At 39.7% G+C, this 15,490-nt stretch overlaps 2 protein-coding genes across 5 annotated transcripts in view; one reads left to right on the forward strand and one right to left on the reverse strand.

The window, feature by feature from the left end:
• LOC145437257 (single-strand DNA endonuclease ASTE1-like) overlaps window positions 1-15,490 on the reverse strand; it is a 533,921-nt gene that overhangs the window by 323,898 nt on the left and 194,533 nt on the right. The window lies entirely within an intron of this gene.
• Window positions 1-15,490, forward strand: part of LOC145437240 (nephrocystin-4-like) — a 36,093-nt gene that overhangs the window by 3,402 nt on the left and 17,201 nt on the right. The window contains exons 1-14 of one of the 2 annotated variants that reach the window (XM_080314432.1): window positions 1,438-1,883; window positions 2,607-2,756; window positions 4,047-4,249; window positions 4,315-4,373; window positions 6,216-6,377; window positions 8,711-8,904; window positions 9,662-9,792; window positions 10,043-10,176; window positions 10,998-11,107; window positions 11,166-11,254; window positions 11,741-11,885; window positions 11,980-12,122; window positions 14,711-14,864; window positions 15,081-15,265. In XM_080314432.1, the coding sequence (XP_080170558.1) occupies window positions 1,596-1,883; window positions 2,607-2,756; window positions 4,047-4,249; window positions 4,315-4,373; window positions 6,216-6,377; window positions 8,711-8,904; window positions 9,662-9,792; window positions 10,043-10,176; window positions 10,998-11,107; window positions 11,166-11,254; window positions 11,741-11,885; window positions 11,980-12,122; window positions 14,711-14,864; window positions 15,081-15,265 (2,147 nt within the window). In that variant the 5' untranslated portion in view covers window positions 1,438-1,595. Of the gene's footprint in view, window positions 1-1,437; window positions 1,884-2,606; window positions 2,757-4,046; window positions 4,250-4,314; window positions 4,374-6,215; window positions 6,378-8,710; window positions 8,905-9,661; window positions 9,793-10,042; window positions 10,177-10,997; window positions 11,108-11,165; window positions 11,255-11,740; window positions 11,886-11,979; window positions 12,123-14,710; window positions 14,865-15,080; window positions 15,266-15,490 lie in introns of those variants that run through there. The other variant, XM_080314433.1, reaches the window with a different exon arrangement.

Genomic DNA, 15,490 nt, shown 5'->3' on the forward strand with positions numbered 1-15,490 from the left:
AATCATGGGTGTCAAACACTCAGACAAGCTATAACAGCACATTGTGGTTTGGTCACTTCTCTTATCATAAGCAGGAACAGTCAGTTTCAAAATTCTATAATTCACTACAGGCTAAAATATTATAATATTGTGTCCTGTATGGTGCAAGGTTATCCAGTGCAATAAAGTTGTCAATGTTTAAGTAATTGCCTAACGATTAATGTTTTTACTCTGTCTGAAAATATATTACTGTACCAGACAAAAGCTAAACAGGTCCATTTTCACAGGGTTGGAAACTAGTAGACTAGCTGGAGCCTACGGTTTGAGGTCTGGCATAGGCTAGTAAGAAAAGTTGACAGAATTATTTTTCTGCCCTTTTAAAACTTTCTGGCTGTGGTATTTGTTTTATATATGGATATTGTCAAGGTTAGGAATTGAAAACTTCAATCTATTTCACTGCCACTGAGCCATCTCACTTGTTGCTAATCATGAAGCCTAGCTAGAGCCAAAATCTGTTTTGCCGCCACTATGTGTGACGGATCATATAAAGGGTATTATCTACTGTGCCATGGCACTCTTATAATGTAGTAATTCTTTTCATAATTTTCCATAATATTTTGATAGCTATACTGGTAATGGAAACCAGTATAACTAACAGCATATCTCTCGCATTTTATCTATCAATTTTGTGAAAACGTTCGATATATTATTATCAATCAGACCTCAATACTACATGTAATTATTCCTTATTAATTTTAAATCATGCAATATTTATGGTGATCTTAGAGATTAACTTGGCAATTCATGCAAAGTAAGGCATGTTGTCTGATTATTTTAAAACTCTTTCTCAGTCTATTGTCTTTTCTGAATAGGCTATCACATTTTATGGCCTAACATTTTAAGATGTCAGTTATCACCACCGACTATTTGAATAGCTTCAATTCCGAAACCATATGATTCTTTACAGCAAAAGGGTATTGTTGTGAAAGAGATATTTGTTTCGCCACCCTTGGGAAACATAGACTACCCTCTCTAATCCGTTATGCTAAGCACTCATCGTAAAATCATTTGGGCGTGCTCTACATGGTTCAAAAGACTTTTGACTAGTGACAAATGAACTAGTGTGAGTTTTAGAGACTACCTAACAGTTGAGTTGGTATAGTAAAGTTTTGTGGATGTACCGTACAGTCATATAGCAGGGTGTGTAATTTAGTAGGGTTTTGGTACAGAATTGCTCGTATTTTTAGGCATTGATACTCTGTAAAGTATGTTATTATTGAATAAATCTCCTGACATAATGATGCCAGAATTGTGCAATTCCTGAACACCAGTATGCTGGTTTGACTGAATGGAAATAAATATGGATTTAGTATCCTGATGTTATTAAAAACTAGGTATCTAGTATATAGCTGGTTATAGTTATTGAAGACAACACACATACGGTATAGATGTGCAGTTGTGGTTATTGCAAGAGAATGATCATAATCTTAAAACATGATAATCTGTATTAGGCAGTGATGTGATACACAACTTTCAGATGTTTCTAGCTTCAAATACACAGTACTGTAGCAAGTCTTCAGCATCTAGGTAACTAGGTTTGCACAGTTGCAAATCATATGGATTTACAGCCTCCACTACATGAATTTCAAGCACATGACTCGCTCAGGACTGCGGATTTTATAACACCAGCTGAAGATTCGCAGTGGGCAGACCAGTCAACACTCAATGCCCAGTCTCTTGTCGGTAGTATGAAGCAGTTTAAGCAATTGACTAGAACACCGTACAAAAAGAGGTGTCATCCTAATGGCGGGTTCTGGGGGCTAAAAATTGGTAACCCGATGGATAAGAAGAAGGGTTGGGGCTGCCGATTATGTCTGTTCTCTTTGGAAAATGTTGACCAACAGGTATTATTATGGCTCCCAGTCTCAACTGTACCAGTGCACCTTTATGTTTACTATGTTGTTGTATCTCAATAGCCCCAAAAGAACATAAATTTTAATTTGAAATCTGATTTTCAGTCGAATTTCATCCACATTCATATAAATATAATCATAAGAAAATTTTGAGTGTATCGACTTAAAATCTATGAAGAGCATCACCATTATGCATCACTACACACCATTGAATACATAATACACAAAGTAGACAGCACACAAGATAGAGTATATACCAAATGTACAGAACTACTTGAGGTGTGTTTCATTTTCTACTACAGTGAAATGTTTGCTTACTTTAGACGTCTCTACTTTTACAGTAGTTTGGTTTTACTCCTTTACTGGTAGGATATTCTCAGTGAGTTCTTTGATAACCCCCAGCATCAATGCTTGTTATCAACCATAATGTATCAAACTCACATTTATTTGTTACTACATCACTCTGTGATACGCGTATTGTAATTATAAAAAACAAAAACAAACCATTTGCTTCCACAACTTTAGCTCCAACTAATACATTTGTACATGCATATTGCTATTATGTGTTCGCAGATTATCGACTGACTTTTCCACAGCCTTACGATCAATTGTTATTATGGACTTATAACTCTGAGCCACACAATATGTTATTACTTGCCGTAACCGGAAAACTCGTGTCACAACTAACACCATTTTTGTTGCATTCTTTTCCAGGGTCTTCCAAATACGTACAACTCAACGTATCAGATTCGAGTGAGCTTTTATGATGTCGTCTACCAGCAGTTCTTCGGGGAGACTTGGAAAAGCCGAACCATTCCGTCCGACGATGGCGAGCAGCAATCTGCCGACCTTCGTTGCAATAAGGTATGTTTAGTAATGACATAAGATTGACCGACAAAGAATCATTGTTGTCAGAGATTGTCTATAACAAAGTACTTGTACTTGCTCACCAGAGTTTTGTAAATTTACATTATTTAACCATTAACCATTGATATTCATGCTGCGCCTTGACGGCGTGTGTACCTATGAGAGAGAGAGAGAGATATGATATTCTTTCTCGCCTGCACCATCGAGATGCTTTGGCGACGGAGTTGCGATACGGCCCCATGAGGTCATCTAGTCTGCGCCCCCGTTTTTTTCTCCTCCATGCTATCCGTGATTACTGAGCGCCTAGCAGGATAGCGGCGGATACCATTTTTCGAGTCTTTGGTATGACCCGGCCGGGGATCGAACCCACGACCTACCGCTCGAGAAGCCGGACGCACAACCATTACACTATCTCGCTCACATCTGTGCTGAGACGGTGCAATGAATCGTTTTTAGTACCCGAGATAAAGGTATGCAATTAGTCAGCCAAATATGTGTAAGATTAGCGCATTCCGCCTATTGCTCGGCAGTGTAATTGGTGATCCAAATAAATTCCAAAATTGAGAGTAAAAGAGTAGCTTGGTAAGATGTGTTCCTCGTATTATACGAGATTGAAGAGGAACAGCTGTAACTATTGAAATAATGCTGCGTAAAGGACTGTATCGGCTGCATTTTTACGATTCGTTCTACATGAATTATGCACATCTCGAAATTTGGCGTGTATACAGTTGATATTTTGACTTACAATGTAAGAAACAAGGTAAGCGATATTAAAACATTGCACTTGAGTAAGCCTTACACGCAGGGAATATTGAACACAGTAGTGGCCTATAATGGATGAAAACTATCAATTTTCATTTTCCTCACAACTCCGTCATGAACTGCATTTCTGTAACCACATCTAATCAATCTTTTTGTGTCACGTAATATTTGATTTTCACGTTTAAATTTTTGCGATGACTAGTATTCTAAATTCAAATCAGACGCAAATCTTGTCAAATTATGACCCACCCAGGATACGTTGGTTCAGAGCAGTGGTTCTTAACCTTTTTAGCCCGCCGACTAGTTCTCAATTGACAGAAGTATTCACGGAATCAAGTAATGGGAATGAAGAATGACGCAGTTGAAGAGTATTTAATGGTGGGGTTTAGAGTCAACGAAAGTTTCTTTGTGGGCAGATCTAATGCAAAAATATTTAGTTAAAACTTGGGTGTCCCCGGCCTATTAATTGGCGTGGAATCGTTATCGTTAGCGTCGAGCACCTGTAATTCTGACAATTCCATTCAGACCCTGTACTTCCACACCCCTATTGCGGATGCCAACGTAGTCCTAGTCGTAGAAATCGTTGTGTGTCAGCAGCCGAAAACTCCCTTGCCCGGTGAGGAAGCAGTCGTCACGTCAAAGTCATTCGGTTGGGGCGTGATCCGGCCTTTTCAAACCGAGTCCGTGTTGAAGGATCTTTCCGACGTGGAAGCCGTGACAGCGCGAAAGTAGGATTTGTGCCGCTTTTGTTTGTGCGTTTTCGGATGCAAAAGATTTTCTTGTCGCTTTGTAGGATGGACGTCTACCAAGGGACGCCGCGGGCGCTGCTTTTCATGAAGGATCAAATTGAAAGTAATTGTACAATTTTTTAATTTCCTAAAATTTTTCAATACTGCCATCACTACACGCCAGTGTTGGGATCAAGTCACTACCTTCGAGTCACGAGTCATTTCGAGTCATTGCACATTTTGACTCGAGTCAAGTCAAGTCAATCGATCTTCGAAGGTGACTCGAGTCAAGTCAAGTCACTCGAATTTTGGAGGTGACTCGAGTCAAGTCAAGTCAAGTCACGAGTCCAGCAGTCACAATTCAAGTCAAGTTGCCTTTTCGCAGTATGAGGAATGCTTACGTCATTGCATTTTGCTAGCTGTCTGAAATACCGATTGAGTGGTTATTGATTCTGGACCTATGAACGAATATAGAGTTAAATATAAACGCAAGAAGGCGCTTTATTGCTCACATATACGTAGAAATGCTCAGCTACGTAAGTAATTGCATAGCCTCGGATTATAGTTACCAGCCAAAATAGAGAATAGAGAAACGAATTGATAAGATGCGATACAATACCCATTTACAAATTGATATGATACAATGCCAACCTGCGCACTATATTGGAATTCAGTTTCAATGAAGCAAAAGGTTTGGTTAAGTTAAGAACATAGAACAGAAATAGACATTTTGCTATTGAATTACTTTACTACCGGTATACTAGTTTACGACAACGTAAGCTGTAAGCTTCGATCACTTCGTTTGCGATCAATTTATATGTGAGAGAACAATGGGGTTTCAGTAAAACGAACAATCATTGAATGATTGGTCGCTTTCATAGGTTACACCAGCGTTTCGAGTACAATCCGAACATATGCAAGATACAATGATTTTGATCGACATCGATTGCTTGATGACTCGAAATTGACTCGTGAATTTTGCTCCGAGTCATGAGTCAATCCGCATTTTTGATACGCCGAGTCAAGTCAAGTCAAGTCATTTTAGCACAGTGACTCGAGTCAAGTCAAGTCATACGAAAAAGGTGACTCGAGTCTGACTCGAGTCAAGTCATGACTCGAGTCATCCCAACACTTCTACACGCTTTTGAGATCTTACCCTCTGCTTCAGTGCTTAATGTTACCTAAAAAATCAGTAATTTGCTTGTAACTTTTTTCCGTTCATTTTTGAGACTAAGTTCTATGGAAGTGAGATAGAAACTTATGGCTTCCGCATCTTTTAAGCCCAAAACTATCTTTCTAGTGTAAGCGGTTATCAAGATATCGCGAAATTAGCCATTTTCGGCTCGTTCTGTGAAAATGCATGACCATTAGAAGGGTGTGCGAACTCAAAATTATGATAGAATTTATTTATTTGCTATTTGGCACGTCATGTCAAGACACCTTTTTGAAATTCAAAATTTTTTATTTTCACCCCACCTTAATATATGTCTTTTAAACGCTTCTTCCTGTACCGCATAATTTTGATTCTGACTTTTATTCTTTATTACAGTCAGTTGCCATTACAGCTTGATGTTCTTTTGAAATTACGTTGTTACGTCATACTTTGCCAAACGTTAGGTGCTTGACAATAACAAGTAGAATCAATGTAACTAGTGATATTATTTCCTATTATTCTCACTGTGACCATTAGCATTTGGCTGGTTTCATTCAGATTTGATGGGTATTGAGAAATGGAAAACTATCCGATGCACAATTGTGTATATGTATCGTGTTTTGAGATTTAGTTGCAAAATATGCAGTTTTCTATTCAACTCAACATTGCATCCAATCCACATCATGCATTTCTCAGCTGCTAAAAAGATTTGCTATAGATATTTGAATTCTCAATCATAGTCAGAAAGTGTTAATGATTCCAACGTGTCTTGCGCTCATGCGAGAAGACTTATCTCCAATTTCCACATTACAGCAAATGAGCTTGTGCAGCTTCTTGGAGGATGTCAATTATCATATTCAATCTCGGCGCATAGGATGATGGAACCAGTGCTCCATTTGATGCCAGAAAACGTTCTTTTTTCTTCACACCAAACTCTTCCTGGCATGGTAGAGATGGCTGCTAAGTCAGGCCAAGGTATGTCGGTTCATGTTTTTTCGTCTGGCTGCTGTATTATCAGTAATACTTTTCACCGCTCTTACGTATTGTGTTAGCAGCTCTAACACATTGTGACGATGGTCTCTAATATTATTTTGCTTCTGAATTGTTGAAATTGTGTAAATGTAATGGTTTATTATTCCAAATTTTGTAGTATCACACGGCTGAATGCTCATGATACTTTAATGACACACAAAAACGTAAATACTATTCATTACAATATTTCCTTTTTCAGTTATAATATCACATTGTCACTTTTTCGATAATACCACTATTATTGAACGTAGTGCTCGTATTGTATCGCTGTGTAAATTATAGGCTTATATAATCTCTCTGAAGTCACTATCTCCGATATTTTGCAAACGGTTTTAATACCTTGACAAAGAATAATATTTAGGTGACATCAGCGTGACAAAGGCGTTTATATGTGATTGCGTCACTGTGGAATTGATTGTGACCTAGGGTAATTGCTAGTGTAGAAGTAGCCTCTAGGCCAGGGGTGGGCAATCATTTTTCCCCGTGGGCCAAATGAAAGTAGAAAATACATTGGCTGGCCGAGTCTACATTTTTAACATTGTTAATGCACGGCGCTCAGTAGATGTATTGAAATTAGGCAATGAGAAAGTGACGGTTAATTAACAAAAATAATATTTATTCGCTGTCATAATTCAAAATAAGGGTAGGCATGATACATTTTAGATTTTTTTTTTTTAACCCGGAGACGCGTTTGTAGGATACTACAAAGCTTTTCTTGGTCACCTTTCTTTTTTTGACATGCCTGCCCGTTCATCGTTTCTTTACGAGCACTGATTGACTTTGACGACACTATGTAAACAGTGACTTTTTGTGTCTTCAATTGTTACGGCGCACTTTGCTACCTTGGCTTTATTTTGACGCTCTGTTACTCGTATGACGTACGTAGGCTACGTAATCGCGGTAAATGAATAAACAGTCCAAATACTAAACGAATGTCCAGTTCAGTTTATACAGCCTACGATTCTAGTCCACGGATTAATATTCCGAAGTAGGTTAGTAGGTTTTATGTACTGAATTCCTGGCAACTTTGCGCGAGCCACTGAAAATCGCGCGGCGGGCCGCATTTGGCCCGCGGGCCACACTTTGCCCAGGTCTGCTCTAGGCGGTCAAAGTAGCCAGCGTAGGGGATCAATTAGAGGTAACAACGTTGTAGATTTGTGTACTCAATTACAAGTACATGTACAAAGTAGTGATTTCGAAGACATGTCAAAACTACATCGAATGAGGTCATGAAAAGTAGGGTAAGTAGTTTGAAAAAACAGGTTTGTTTCAAAAATATATTCAATTACTGGTATGTTAATTACACTCATGCAAGTGACACAGACATATCCCTAAACTGCTTTATGGGAGTGAAAGTTAGTTCAGAAGCACAAGCATTTTAGTAAGTAGTGCAAGTAAGCAAACCAGTACTTGAGTACTCCGAAAAATACTCTGTGTAGAACAGTGGTTTAAAACTTATTCAACACCCCCCTCTTTTGATGATAGTCGAAAATTTCGCGCTCCCCTTATCGTCATATCAGAAATATGATAAAGAGCAACCGGAATGTTTGCAATAACAGTGCATTGTTTGGTGGCACGGAAGGTGTTATGGCTGCTCAGACACTTCTCAAATATGTAATTCTGACTATTCACAGACCAAAAATGTGAGTACGCAAAAATTTCCGGTATAATATTTTGTTACACATAATCATGTGGAACGGTAGCTCGTTGCACGTAGCTATTTTAATGTTTTTGGTGCCTTATCCCGTCTATTATTTGTCTCCTTAGCTTAGATCAAAAGTACCATAAGCTAAATTAAAAACCATTGGCACAGCTACACGCATTTACCAGTCACACTTTATTCACTGGCACATCTTCTGGTTAGTACAAGGTTCGGTATCAGTCAAAATGTAGCATCAGTGTGCGCATGGCACGATGCAAATATGACATTTAGAATGGAAATGCAAGTAGAATTATTGCCATTTGAAACTTGGAAGATTTAGAACAAATTAAACTCATTCCGAGTTCAAGAAACAACATTTCTCTCAGTTCGCTTCACGCCTCCCCTCAGATGCTTCCACGACCCCCAGTTTGAGCACCACTTGTGTAGAAGATACAGATGTTTTTATGTAGTCAATAAAATTTGTAGCTGGATGTGTTGTTACTTCACAAATCATGTGTGCGTTCTGATATTTGATGTCAGCGAATAAATTTACAATAAAATATCCCCACTTAATAACCATGAACAGAGACTTTGTTACCGTATTCACATCATACTATCGCGTTATTGTCTGCAGTCGACAACTTTTTGAGACCGAAAGCAGTCCAGACGCAGACTTGCTATTTGGAAAGCGTGGCACTGCAGTTTGGTTCTCCTACCATAGAGAAATTTGAAAGTCAGCTTTGCGATCGGATTAATAAGGACCGGCTGCTTCGGGACAGATCGCAAGATGACGGCAAGTCCGTTACTATCACCGAAAGAAGACTGATGGTGAGTGCGTGCGGCACGTTTACTACCACTGTAGGCTACCTACGATCGAAGGTGGTCTGTGTTACTCTACTCATGTCTATATGAAGATATTATTCAGTTGCATACTCCAGTAGAGGTAGAAGGAATGCTGTAAATTTATACTCAAAAATAATTCGAGTGGAAATAGAAAATGGAAGGCAAAAGTGCCTAATTTGTAAATTCAAGTTTAAGTAACGCTGTACTCAGCTACAAGTAAAAGTAGCAATTTCCGAAATATGTCAAATCTACTTTGAACGGAAATGGAAGATTGCAGGTTGCAAAAATACTCGACTAGTTGAAAAAGGCACAATTTACAACATTAGGATTTGATTTCAATTTACGATTTTTAAAAATTCTGATCGGAACGTGGAATTTATAACAACTTACAATTTTCTTGTGAATTTCTAACAAGTCTTGCGTCATTATTTGATATGGACTAGGCTTTAGACATGATGCGAAATGAATTGAAATCCTTGAAAGCATTCAGAAATAATAAATTAGATTATCTCTGAGTCTGTGGCGGCATGCGTGTTTCCGAATGACCTCATGATGTTCGGACTATAACAAAGTAATACGCAATTGTTTGGGTAATTTTCAACTTTGAGTAGGTATTATGTGGTAGCACCAGTCTTTTTGTGCATAAGCCGACCGCACGAGTGGATAAGCCCTGCGGTACTCGCTACTTATGGAAAACCTAACAACTATAATATCTCACCATCTAATTATTGGTATTACGCAGGTGGGTGTGCACAACGGATACTGCTACATTCAAAAGCCGCAGTTTGCCCAACTGGAGCCGGAAGCGGTGTTGGGGTCTCGGCTAGGGAGCTTCGGGAGGGGTAAAAGAGGGGAGTCCACCAAGATGACCAAGTAAGACTGTATCCTAATCACTCACGTGTAAGACTCCACGCTGCACAAGCTTGAATTTGATTTGAAAAAGGATTAAAAATTGCGGATAACAAGAACAGTATTTGGGTGGCTGGAACATGAAAATCGCATATTGAAAATGTAAAGTTTTTGTGTGTAAGACGCATTCTTTGCTTCATCGAAGAGTTTTGACTTGTACACGAGCAATCCTCAGGCGTCTATTGCGACTGGCTTATGTTTCAAAATTCTTTAGGGGTACTTCTTCCTGTCTTGTGCTGAGAAGCCGGGTGCAGCTTGATGAAATGGTCAGAGATCCGGGCTTGGCTATTATCATGCAGGTGGAATATACGCTCGCGTTGCCTTACTCGAACCAGGCAAAGATTACAGGTGAGATATGGTCGGGTAGGAATTATGATAATTTATTTTCGTAGATTGAAATTGTGAGGGAAATTGTGGCATCGAAGTAATGTCAAACGTATCATAAACACATCGTCACATCACAACTTCTGAGAATCCTAAATTAAATGGTGCAAAGGGGCTTGAGAGCCTAGGCATGGGTCGTAACCAGTGGATAGAGAGTGATTCGCTATTGGCTTGGTTAATTTCTGGCTCTACTAGTCACTTTGTTGGTTTCAGACCCCAAGCATTCGTTTGGATTTCACTTTGTCTCAAACTCAGGCTTTTAGGGGTGTCCAGATCCACCCGAAAGTGGTCATAGGAGTCATAAGTAGAAGTAGTAAATGTCTACTCCAATGCAACGAGAAGTAGCGATTTGCAAGGCGTGTCAAAACTGCTCCAATTAGATAGTGCATATCTAAAAAGTACTCAATTAAGTAATTTCAAATAGTGGAATTGATCGAGACCTTGCATACTTTTAGAAGTGAATCGAAGGTGGCGTCTACTTTGAAAAGTGTGTTTTTGCGACTAATGCAAAATGACTAAACGACACTTCGAACAGGGCCATTTCGCTCAGTCTTGGCAACTCTGGATCAAACATTATCTCTTTGTTCTATTCGGATTTGGAATTTATGGATCCGCAATATTTTCGAAGCTATCAATATTTTATTTTTGCTGTAGGAGAGTTTTAAATACGGTATCAAAGTTCAGGTCAGTTCTCAGATCACATACTATTCACAAGAACGAAACACTGCTAATACATCTTCAGTTAGGCAGCTGACAGTAAATGCATTCTGTAAATTGCCGTACAGGGTCAACGGGGTCGGTAAGATCGCAGCCCCTATCGCTTTCAGTGCGTTGGACAGCGTGGACTCCCTTTACACAAGCACTAAGCAACGACTTCGTAACGTTGAATTTACAAGTAAACTGCCTTTGCGCGCGATTTAGGTTGTTCCTTTTTAACGTTGTTGCGTTTTCAGGGTGGCATGACCAAAAACCCAGACAATCTGTTGTTTTACGCTAAAAACATGTCTGCCGACAATGATACCGGAGAGATGGGAAAGTTAAGGTAGGTGTGACTTTGATTTGTAGGAGCTAAAAACTGTAAGTACCTGATTGATTCGATTTCGAGTCAGGTATTAAGCTAAGCTAAGTCGAGTCGATTATTCGATTACAAATCATGATGTTGAAAGATGTAGGCTTATGTTTTATGCAAGACGAATGAAATGTCAATATATATAGTATGGCATAACAAACAAAAAACAATGTCAGCTCCTCATCATGGAATTTTTCAAAACCATAACTACGATACAGCCCCCTGTAACTGACAGAAATAACAGCTTCACGAGCATACGTACTACGTAGCCTTGTGCTGCATGTTTGAAGGCCCCGATGCTGGGAAAAAATGATACTTCTCTTTGATGAACAATTCTGAGTTGAAGGGTTATCTAATTTTGGTGCTTGAAAGAATTGACTCGCTTTGTCCTCAAAAGTGTCTATACCTCGATATGTACAGCAGCAAAGTTACAATAAGGTCATCATTACTTTGTTTCAGGTTCAGATTCTTAACATCAGACACTACTACGTTTCCGTCGGACAATTCAGTATATTCAACAGTATCCGATATCCAAAGATCGCCGAGCCTATCCCACAAACCGCCCATTCCGACTCAATCTCCTCGCGTTTTAAGACCGAGCGTTGTAAGTGTTGCTTGATTGGTAGTGTTTAGAACACAGCCTGAGTCCGTTTTGGGGGGATGACCGATTTTCAGCCCCAAATTATGTCGCATTTCAGCCCCGGGCCTTATTTCAAGATCAGTCCGGCATAAGCCAGGTCACGGAAGCCGACAATAGTTACCGGGTGGCCATCGCGCATTTGGAAACGGAAGGGGAAACGCCGCCGGTGCACGCCCCGCCCATACTACCTGTCGGACAGAGGTAATTTAACAGTTGACGTAATTTTTGTGCAAATTGGGTCCTGTGTCACAAGCTCGCGGTTTTGTGGCAAATTTCTGTAATTTTTTGGAATAGGCTGTGTCAATGGATGATTAATGAAAATTCAGTGATCGAAACACGAACAGGTAGTCTTTAAATCAAACATCCACCTTGGCCTGGAGCATTGGAGTGAGGGACATGTACACTGTACAGTGTACACTGTAAACTCAATTGAAAGATAATAAAAAAAGGACAGCCAACGAAAATGGAGTGGCATGTTTCAATAAGTGAAATAAGTATGTAAAATTGTGACTCTGCAATGGCGAGCATAGACTGGTCTTCATTCAGCAGAACCTGCTTGCATTTTGACTTGAGTGCAGACATTCTTCGATTCCACGAATGACTGTTCCACAGCCGCAGTCTGTCATACTTAACGCGTTCTCTTGTAATTCCTACTGAGCATATGGTATTTCGACGACGATGACGCAAGTGTGTTGTACTTGTGTGATTCAGATTACAAAGTGCTGTTTGGAAGTTTTATTGCGCTGCTATGGTGTTGAAATGGCTGTATTGCGTGTTGTTATGGCGATTTCACTTGAAACGATGCAAATCTATTCAACAGCGGAAACTAACAACATGCAAGTAATTAGTGCAAATCAGGGCGTTAATGTGACTCGACTCAAGTCTCGATCTCAAGACACGGAAAATGACTCGGCTCGACTTGAGTCTATCTGTGTATTGACACGACTTGTACTCGAGTCATTGCGCAAACCTCGGACCAAGTCATATGACTTGAGATTCAGGCGGCTATGACCGATATTTCAATGTAATTTCGAAGAATAGGTAAATTAACACACTATTGGGATTTCGTCTATCGGTACTGGTACTTGAAATTGCGACCAGAAACTGCTATAAGTGAGGAAAATCAATGTGAATCATTCGATATCACCAAACACAGTGGGTTTAACAAGACTTTAGCTTGAAACTGAGCAGTTCACACAATGACTTGGACTCGGACTCGAGTCATAATACCATGAATCGTACTCAACCCAGTTCACACAATGACTTGGACTCGGACTCGAGTCATAATACCATGAATCGTACTCAACCCTCTGCTCGCTGACTCGCTGAGGAAAATTAGTACATTATGACTGCGAAGCATTCAATAGCACCTAGCAGAGCTGTGAAAAGTGGGTTTAACAAGACTTTAACTCGAAACTGCACAGTCAACGCAATGACTTGGACTCTTACTCGAGTCGTAACACTATGACTCGGACTCGACCCTCAACTCGCTGACTTGGACTCCGACTTGACTTGGTGGTGAATTGCAAATGACTCGACTTGACTCTAGTCCAGAGGTCTCAAACTCAAATGTGCTCGAGGGCCATTTTCCCAGTTTTTACGACGCCGCAGACCGCAGCGTCAATAAGGCTATTCCATGTCTTTCCAAGTAGGCCTTAGTTGACGGGATGAAATTGTCATATTGAAAGTGTACCGATACAGCAGACTGACATTCAACACACATCATAAAAATGTTATTTACTCTTGTATCAATTTAGGCCTGGCATGAAAAAAAATCATCACATTTATAACTATTTGAATAGAAGTATTGTTGTACTTGATATATATATTAATCTTAAGATATAGACGCCACGTGAGCGGAAAATATATAATGCTATCATAAAAGCTATCCCGTTATAATTTTGCAGCTACAATGAATATTGTGAATTAAACAGATTGATAATAGAGATTAATCTGATATCACAGCATGTGAAGTTTAGCAGTGTAGCCCAATCCAAGATTCGGGTATACTCCTGATAAGTGGGTTATTAAGCTCATGGTCAATTACGTTCGAATATTAGAGCGGAAAAATAACATTATAAATATATTAATGAATGTGTCATAGGTATAAAAATGTCGGAACGTCGAACAACCCATTGTTGTTACATCGTTGGAGCGTACCGCTACAGCACTCAGTACATTTAAGTAGCCTTAATGACATGGTTTAGCGACCCAAGATTGCCAAAAGTTGCTTGCTTAGTAAGCGAAATACCTCGCTGCGACCTTCTGATCTATTACTATTCCCATGACTCCGTGTCCACCGGGGTCATTTTCATTTGGCCATCGAGTCAGCCCGAATCCGAGTAATTCTAATAAAGGTCGCGTCCAAGTCTACTCACAAATTTCAGTCACGAATCGTCTATAAGTGCTGTAGTGCTGTAAACGACTAAACGACTTCTACTGCATGGGCGCGGATAGTGAAGTTTGATGAATAGTTTCAGGCTTTCGGAGCAATTTAAGAGCGAATTTTCACTTTAAAACTTGAAAAGATATATGTGGCACTAATATATTGTAAAATTAATAAAAATCTTAAATGTCGTCGCGGGCCGCACAAAATGATCAGGCGGGCCGCGTGTTTGAGACCTCTGCTCTAGTCAATACTATAAAAGTCACATTGACTTGTGACTTAGTTACAACCCTGATGCAAATAGACGAAAACCTAATGTTCAATGCTCAGAAATACTCTGCTGCTGACGCTATCTGTTTAAGACAAACCGTTACCACTGCTGAATATGTCTTGCCTCTAACAGAACTCCGAGCATGTCCCGGGCCGGATACGCGAGACTATATTCGGCTGGTTTCCCAGACATACTGGACCGTCACAATAATCCCCCGGAAGTGGTAGACCCGAACACCAACGTGGAGTATTTGAATATGTCCGAAGCTCTGGCTGATCCGTTGCAGGTGTGTGGGGTATTGTCTTTGCTTTGAATATTTTTATATCACTAGGGATCAATTAAAGCTAGTGGTTGATTTACATAGGTGATCAAGTAGTCATCGGGATATATCGGCTGGCTTTAAAGCTATGTTGCCGTGGCATGTCAACTGTATTTTCCAATCGTTTGAAAGTACTTTTGGTCCCAAAGGTATTGTTTACGATATCACCTTTTACATTTTCAGACAAACGAAATCACGATACAGTTTCTGGCATTTTCAAAACCGCAGGCCGGGCCCGGCGAAGCCTTGCTGCCCGACATTAACAACATCTTCTGCTCGTTCCAATTTTATCGTTTTCAACCGGTGACCACGAACAGGATGAATTTAGCGAATCAAAATGAGTCTGCTGACGTCCAGGGAGTTAAGAGGTAACCGCGTTGTAGTCTTGTCAATTCACCGAGAAAGATAATGGGTATTGAACGAGATTTGGATTTGAAAGAAATAGATTTGAGAATTTTACCCCATTTGAGAGTGGTGACAGTGTGAAATGATATCATTTAAATTTCGAATGAAATTGATTCCGCATTGGCTGTAACTTTGAATTATTCCATGTCGCTATAGGTAACTATCTTAAGGATAGCTACGCAATAGCC

This window comes from Botryllus schlosseri, chromosome 4 (genome assembly GCF_051294905.1).
Source record: "Botryllus schlosseri isolate E-star chromosome 4, Bs_hap1, whole genome shotgun sequence".
In the NCBI taxonomy this organism is placed as follows: Eukaryota; Metazoa; Chordata; class Ascidiacea; order Stolidobranchia; family Styelidae; genus Botryllus; species Botryllus schlosseri.